The 7,499-nt window shown below is 34.0% G+C and overlaps 4 protein-coding genes across 4 annotated transcripts; 3 read left to right on the forward strand and 1 right to left on the reverse strand.

Moving 5' to 3' along the window:
• Positions 1–292: 292 nt before the first annotated feature.
• Positions 293–778, forward strand: NDAI0D05060 (glutathione peroxidase; the record flags this gene model as incomplete). The annotated part of the gene is made up of 1 exon (XM_003670014.1): positions 293–778. The coding sequence occupies one exon, from the start codon at positions 293–295 to the stop codon at positions 776–778; it is 486 nt and encodes a 161-aa protein (XP_003670062.1).
• A 629-nt stretch (positions 779–1,407) lies between these two features.
• On the forward strand, positions 1,408–3,261 carry NDAI0D05070 (uncharacterized protein; the record flags this gene model as incomplete). Its single annotated transcript, XM_003670015.1, has 1 exon — positions 1,408–3,261. One exon carries the CDS (start codon positions 1,408–1,410, stop codon positions 3,259–3,261), a length of 1,854 nt encoding a protein of 617 aa, XP_003670063.1.
• A 305-nt stretch (positions 3,262–3,566) lies between these two features.
• On the reverse strand, positions 3,567–4,661 carry NDAI0D05080 (uncharacterized protein; the record flags this gene model as incomplete). The annotated part of the gene is made up of 1 exon (XM_003670016.1): positions 3,567–4,661. The coding sequence occupies one exon, from the start codon at positions 4,659–4,661 to the stop codon at positions 3,567–3,569; it is 1,095 nt and encodes a 364-aa protein (XP_003670064.1).
• Positions 4,662–6,201: 1,540 nt separating this feature from the next.
• On the forward strand, positions 6,202–7,233 carry NDAI0D05090 (SDR family oxidoreductase; the record flags this gene model as incomplete). The annotated part of the gene is made up of 1 exon (XM_003670017.1): positions 6,202–7,233. One exon carries the CDS (start codon positions 6,202–6,204, stop codon positions 7,231–7,233), a length of 1,032 nt encoding a protein of 343 aa, XP_003670065.1.
• Positions 7,234–7,499: the final 266 nt, after the last annotated feature.

Consider the following 7,499-nt stretch of genomic DNA (forward strand, 5'->3'; position numbering starts at 1 on the left):
GTGCGGGGTTCCGAGAAGTCTTCGTACAAAAGCAAAATTTTTCTCCTCCCCCCCCATATAAAGGAATCCTTAATATTATTGGAAGGATACTTAAATGAACAAGATGATTCTCTAAACGCCCCCCTGTACGAAAAGCCTACCAAATACACAAGTTTTATAAACTACCCATAAATTACAAATTTTCAATTCTCATAGAATTATTTAAGCATTTACGTACTCAATCCTGCTGGATAAAAGAATAGTATTAGTTGAAGCAAGACAACTTTTTTTTTTTGTTTCTGCTGAAAATAATATGACAACTTTTTACGATTTAACGGCAAACCTACCGAACGATGAAACATTCCATTTCTCAGACTTAAAAGGGAAAGTAGTTCTGATAGTAAATGTAGCTTCAAAATGTTCGTTCACACCTCAATATAAACCCTTAGAACACTTATATAGAAAGTACAAAGACAAAGGGTTTACCATTTTAGGTTTCCCCTGTAACCAGTTTGCTGGCCAAGAACCTGGATCAGATGCAGATATTAAGAAATTTTGCCAGGAAACTTTTGGTGTAACGTTCCCACTAATGAAGAAAATTAATGTCAACGGAAGTCAAACTGATCCTGTATATCAATACTTGAAGTCTCAAAAACCAGGAGTATTTGGTCTGAAGACTATAAAGTGGAACTTTGAAAAATTCTTAATAGATAAGAGCGGTAACGTATATGAGAGATATTCATCTTTAATAAGGCCAGAAGAGTTGGAAAAGGAAATTGAAAAATTACTAGGTCAATAAATACGTTCAAGATATTATACAAACAAAGTAACCGTCTAAAAGATAAGGTTTCACGTTCCTCCCCTTCCCCAAACTGTCCTGATCTCCCTCGCTCAACAAACGGGGAAGATGTATTTAGTTAATCGGTAATAGTACCGGATCATTTGAATCTATAATACTAATTCGTATGGCTGATGATCCATGAAAATAGAAGGAGTATACCCACCCACAGAGCGTATGTCTCAAAAAATATAGTTTGAGCATCCAAACTTTTGGGAATATCTGTAACTTTACGGAGAAAGTTTTTTTTATAGTCGTATCCCACTCCAAAACGAGAGGGATTTCATTTTTGCATTTTTTACTATTCATAACATTTTAGGATCGTACAATCAATGTCTAACAATCTCTATATATCAATATTAGTACCATCGAAACCTATCTATGATTTGTAGAAATTGGGTGAATAAAATATAGTACGTAGACTTAGACCAAAATATTTGGAGATTTATGTACTTTTGAAAAATTTGGTGCTCTCCCGGGAGCAATAAATCTGAATTGAACATGATACTGAACACTTGTATAGACAGTACCATACAATCAAATGAAACCATAGTAATGACGTACCATCTAGCCAGTGAGGTTTTACCATTATGTATATGCTCAATACCAGATATACTTTCATAAATGGTTGGATTGTTGATTTAGAAAATGGAAAAATTATCAATCCAGATTTGAAAACGTATAAACCATTGAAAAAATTATTGGGAGATCTTCAATATTGGAATTGGGATGAGTATTTCAAGCAGAGTGATCATTGCCAACTTTACTGCGATGATTCCAGCGTTTTGTTCGGATTAATCGAAATGGAAGATTATAATTTCTTAAGAATGAAAGATCATACCATAACAAGAGAAAAGGAATCCATATGGAATAGAAATAGAAATAGAAATAGAAATCGAATAGTCGACATAATAGAAGTACAAGCCCATAAGATATCTATTAGCAATCATAAGGTTGTGTACCTGCATTATCATCCAATTACTGAAGGGCAACTACCGTACTGTAGAGATAACTTCTTTGAACCCTCAAAAATCCGTCATCAATTAATAAATGTCGCTGATGAATCGTTTCTTGAAATTGATGGATTTTTAGTAAATCTTATATCAAGACAACTTTCAAGTATGCATTCCAAGACTCTTCGAGCATTCTTATCACTTGAAAATTGGCTAAGCTTAAAAAGTGTTGCTAATGCCAATTCTTTAGAAAAATTACAAAATATGACTTCAAATTATATATTCACTGAAAGAAAATCGATATTCCATGTACTTGAGGGGCATGTCTATGTAAACTTTAGGTTGGTTAATGATCATTTTGTCTGTCAGAAATGTGACGATGAAGAAGCAACACATATAGCACATCGTGTATCATTTAATCACTCCAATGGCTCTAAAATCAAATATGTTGTATACCAAGAGGAGTTACCAGGCAAGGAATTATTTGACTATGGACCAATCTTGAAGCAAACCAAAGAAGAACTGTCCATTTTAGATTCCATATTAAATGGAGATATTAACTCACTGGAGCTTGAATTTACAGAATCAGAAGAAGTAGTCAAACCAAGTTGCCGGTTCATATTTGATTACACCTTATTAAAACTTCAGAATTTGAATATAGATTTTGAAGTGAATATGGAAAGTTGTCATCATAGCGAATACGATACTGGAAAGAAAAAATTAATCAACCTATGTCAAGAAAAATTGGAATCGAAATTTGAATTATTAAAGGACTCTCTACTTTTTGAATCAGATCCATGGTTTGGTACTAGATCGTTTACATTACTTTATCGAAGGCATGAACGAAAATTACGAGAGAATATTGAGAAAATCGTTGGCATTTATTTTACATCTCTTTTGAAGCAATTCTCGTTACCTGAACGGGAAGTTTTAATAGATGAGATTCCTTCAAAACGATATATAATTGTTGATAGATTTCTTATTGATATAGTTGGAAAACGAGTTGTTGATCCAATGGATCATGAACTGCTTAAAGAAATGACTTACCGTGAAAGAGAGATCACTTTTGGTAAAGGACTCTACGATTGGAATCTCCTATTATTTAATGAAGATCCAATACCGACTTTTTCAACTATTCTGTTCAATTTGGTTGAATATTCAAGTTCTCAAATTCTATGGGACAGATATGGGGATATTCATTTACAGCCTACAATGATAAATGCCAATGGTTCAAACGTTCAAATAAGGAGGACTGTAGCAATCGATCTTAAGGAGAATGGAATACGATATATTTACGAAGCTAAACCAAATGATTTCGATATTGTTAGTAAAGGTCTTCCAATAACAGACGAAACACATATCCCTAAGAATCCTTCTATAGAACAAGGTTTGGAAAACATGAACAAGTTCTGTTCATTACAGAATGTGCATGAGTCGTTTCGCAGTTTAGTTTTTCCGGATGAAAAGAATGGTAGCTCAACTGATGAATGATCTAATGTGTGAACGTTAGTACCATACTATATAATACTATTGCCTTGCTCAGGAAATTATGCGACCTTTAAATTTTCTCTGGTGAATGAGCATACAATTACAGAAGTGATCTAATGGCAAATAGAAGGTATTATATTCATTACAAATCTTCTAGTTGCAGTTACATATATATAGATCCACTTATGTATATATAATTTAAACAGTAAGAAATTTTTTTGTGCTACGTTTTTGGTACTATCGTTATAGGCTTTCAAGCTATTCAGAATATGGTATTACGTACTAATTAAGTATAAACTACATAGTATTTAAGCATCTGAAATCTTGGTGATTAGTTTCCCTTTATTTAAACCCTTGAAGAGACCGTTCCAAATCAATGGAACTTGATCGAATTTATCTCCCGTAGCGTTTTCAATCGTAGCTGAATTTTTCACATCTAATTTACCTTCCTTTATCAAGTTCGTCAATTTATTTAAACCTTGTGGGAACTCATCCAAATTATCCGTTAATAATAAACCTTTTAGAGTTAATCTCTTGGTGATGACTGAGACGTAATTCTTGAAAACTAATTTGGATGAATCGTTATAACCACTAATGGATCCACATGCTAACAACATAGTTTTTGGTTTTAGCAATTCCACACCCAAATCTAAAATTTCTCCACCAACATTATCAATGAAGTAATCTACAGTGTTTTTCCCACCAGCTGCCTTTAACAAATTATCTTTAAAGTTTGGATCTTTATAATCCACACCTACTACTTGATTACCAAAGGATTCGACATATTTCAATTTTTCAGCACCACCTGCAATTGCGATAACTTTTGATGCCTTAAATACGTTCACAGCCAATTGAACAGAAATGGAACCCACGGCACCTGCAGCTCCAGAAATAAGGAAAACTTTGTTATAATATTTTTCATTTTCCTTCATTTCAGCATATTTGTAAAAGATGAAATAAGCGGTTAATGCGGTTCCACCAAGGACAGAAAGGTACCACCATAATTCATCTACATTTTCAGTGGACAATTTGGTAATTTTTTCAGTTTGTTCCTTAGTGATAATAGTATGAGTAGTCCAGCCAACATAAGCGCTAACGTAATCGCCGACTTTAAAGTCATCATTTTTAGATTCAATGACTTTAGCTATACCTCTTGCTGGTATAATTTCACCAACAGATACACCTGGAGAATAATTTTTATCGACAGTTGCTATCCAAAATTTCTGAGCTGGGTCATTAGATAAATAGCATGTCTCTACTAATATATCTCCAGATTGAAGATCATTAGAGGTCAAATCTTTGGTAATTAATTCGAATGTAGCATCCTTGCTTTCAAAATTAAAATTGAAAGGGTGTCCTGGGATCGGATCAGTTTTCACAACCCATTGTTTAGCAGCTACCATTTTTCTTTTAAGTAATTAGATTGTGTCAGTTGGGTTTAATTTTACAATTGACCAAGATAGAAAGAATACCAAGTTGAACAAACAATAATAATGCCATTTAGCGAGAATGATAATGCCTACAAGATATAATAAATTTACACATCCCCTTATATAGACTAGTATTGTTTTCGTATATACCTGAACACGGCTCTGTTCGGATGTTTTAGGATTTCTGCGGAACAGGAAGCGAAGCTTATTCAGCAACGGGGCAATCTAGATGTACAATATAGGTAGGTATGTCTGTAAATACAGAACACTGTTACCCACGGTCGTCGTTAGTTTTTGTTTCTTTGTTTGGCGTTTGTTCATATCTGATATGATATGTAACATGTAGTCCAAGACGCATATCAACAGCATCTCTCGTTGTTTATAGTCAAGAAGAGCATCGAAAGGAATTCATTCTATCAAGGAAAAATAATTGTTCGATATTATTTTCTACAGGCATAACAAACTTTACAGACACGTAGTTTTAATCTGGTTGAATTACTTACTTCATGAAAATATAATATAGACTACGTTAGATGTTAAGAAACGTTCTTTCTATCAAAGACATACTTTCTTAATATTATTCTCTTCTAATATAGTGAAAACATCTTTCATTTGGAAACGCCTTTTCCTGTTACCCGTCGTAACCATGACCATGAATTCAGGCTGGCTGTAGTGGATTCGAAACTCATCAAGAATACTCTAATGTTTCGTATCTTTGAAAATGTGGCTGTCGGTGGACGGCTTCATTATTTTGAATACCATAGATGATGAAAAATCAGAAAACTTACCAAAGCATTTAAGTACTTTTCTTTATTGAAAAGGACTACTCCATCTAACCTTAAGGTTCTCGCCTTACATCAATATCAGGCCACCGTACTCAACCAGATATTGCGCCTGTCCCATCTCAAGGCATTGTTCGCAAATTCTTCTTCGTCAAGTCGAAATTATTTTGGTTCCCTCGCTTTCCCAAATTCTATTTTTTGGAAGAGTATTGGAAAATATGGAAAAAGTTGGTGAATTGAAAAGTTATCGACCCTCGAAGGAGAAAACACTTATTATTCGGTAATTTCAGATTCTTTTTTTAGAAAATGTGCAAGCTCTGTGCCATTCAATCTGATGGCTAATATGAGAATGTCGTAGTAGGGAGTAAAATACGTAATTCGGCTTTAGATTCGGGTTCGGGTTCGGTTTTCCACCTTTCCTGAATCCGAATACGAAATTTCAGTTGTTTTAAGTTGCAAAGTTTCATGCTATACTCTGTTGATTTCCTGGGATCACCAAGAGGCAACACGATTTGATGAGTGGAATAATCCAATGAATTTATTAAGGGTGTATTATGGATAACTCGACTCAGAGATCAAGGCAAAAATGTATAAATAAGGGCGGTAATCACCAGGTTTCTGACATTATCCAAAATGTAGTATATTTTTTTAGTAATAAGCTAATAATATCATTGATATAAAACAATATCACAAATACACATTTCAAATACCAACAGAAAATTACCACTAGCATGTCTGTCTTTATTTCTGGTGCTACAGGTTTTATTGCCCAACATATAATCAGTCAACTTTTAGAACAAAACTTCAAAGTCATTGGTTCTGTTAGGTCCCAAAGTAAGGCTGACAAACTCTTAGGACAATTCAACGGAAACAAAAATCTTTCTTTCGAAATAGTTGAGGATATCTCCGATTTAACAGCTTTCAATGAAGTTTTTGCTAAACATGGAAAGGAGATTAAATATGTATTACATACCTCATCTCCCTTCTTCACTGACTGTGATGATTATGAGAAGGATTTATTGGTACCAGCTTTGAATGGTACGAAAGGTATTTTGCACTCGATCTTGAAATATGCTGCTGATACAGTTGAACGTGTCGTCATTACATCAAGTGTTGCTGCCATGTTCGACTTCACAAAAGATTTGGATCCATCGTATTCTTACAACGAAAACACTTGGAACCCAGATTCATATGAAGACGCTTTAATTGACGGTGGTCATGCTTATAACGGCTCCAAAAAGCTTGCTGAAAAATATGCTTGGGATTTTGTTGAAGAACATAGAAATGAAATTAAGTTCAAACTAACTACTGTTAACCCTTCTTATGTTTTTGGCCCACAACGTTTCGATGAAAATGTTAGTTCTAAGTTGAATACGTCCTGTGAGCTTATTCACAAGTTAATGCTCTCTTCCGCTGATGATAAAGTAGATAACTCCTTTGTTGGATCCTTTATCGATGTACGTGATGTCGCAAAGGCTCATCTGCTAGCTTTCCAAAGACCAACTTTGATAGGGAAGAGGTTGCTTTTAATTTCAAGTAGATTCAATGCACAGGATATTCTTGATGTTATGAACGAAGATTTTCCAAGTTTAAAGGGGAGAATTCCAGTTGGCAAACCTCAAAGTGGTGCTTTACATAACTGGAAAGGTTCTTTTGCTGACAACTCAAAGACAAAGGAATTGTTAGGATTCGAGTTTATGCCCTTAAAGAAAAGTATTGATGATACGGTCACACAAATTTTGAAACATGAACACAATTTATGATTTTCTTTAAAACCTTCTTTTAATTTTTTCTATCTCTTGTTTTATTAGTAAATAATTTATATATAACTGCTAATACTAACAACTTTTTTTTTTTCAACTTAAGCACTACGCTGCAAAATAGTCCGATGATCGGGTTAAGTACATACTTACATAGAATATTTTTCTATGCTGTCCCGTTCTCTATGAAGATATACCTTTCCTTTCTAATATCTCAAGTTTCCCACACATACAAATCTTTGTTACTTTTCGTGTGTGTGTGTGTGTGT

The sequence above is a fragment of the Naumovozyma dairenensis genome, chromosome 4, assembly GCF_000227115.2.
Source record: "Naumovozyma dairenensis CBS 421 chromosome 4, complete genome".
NCBI lineage: Eukaryota > Fungi > Ascomycota > Saccharomycetes > Saccharomycetales > Saccharomycetaceae > Naumovozyma > Naumovozyma dairenensis.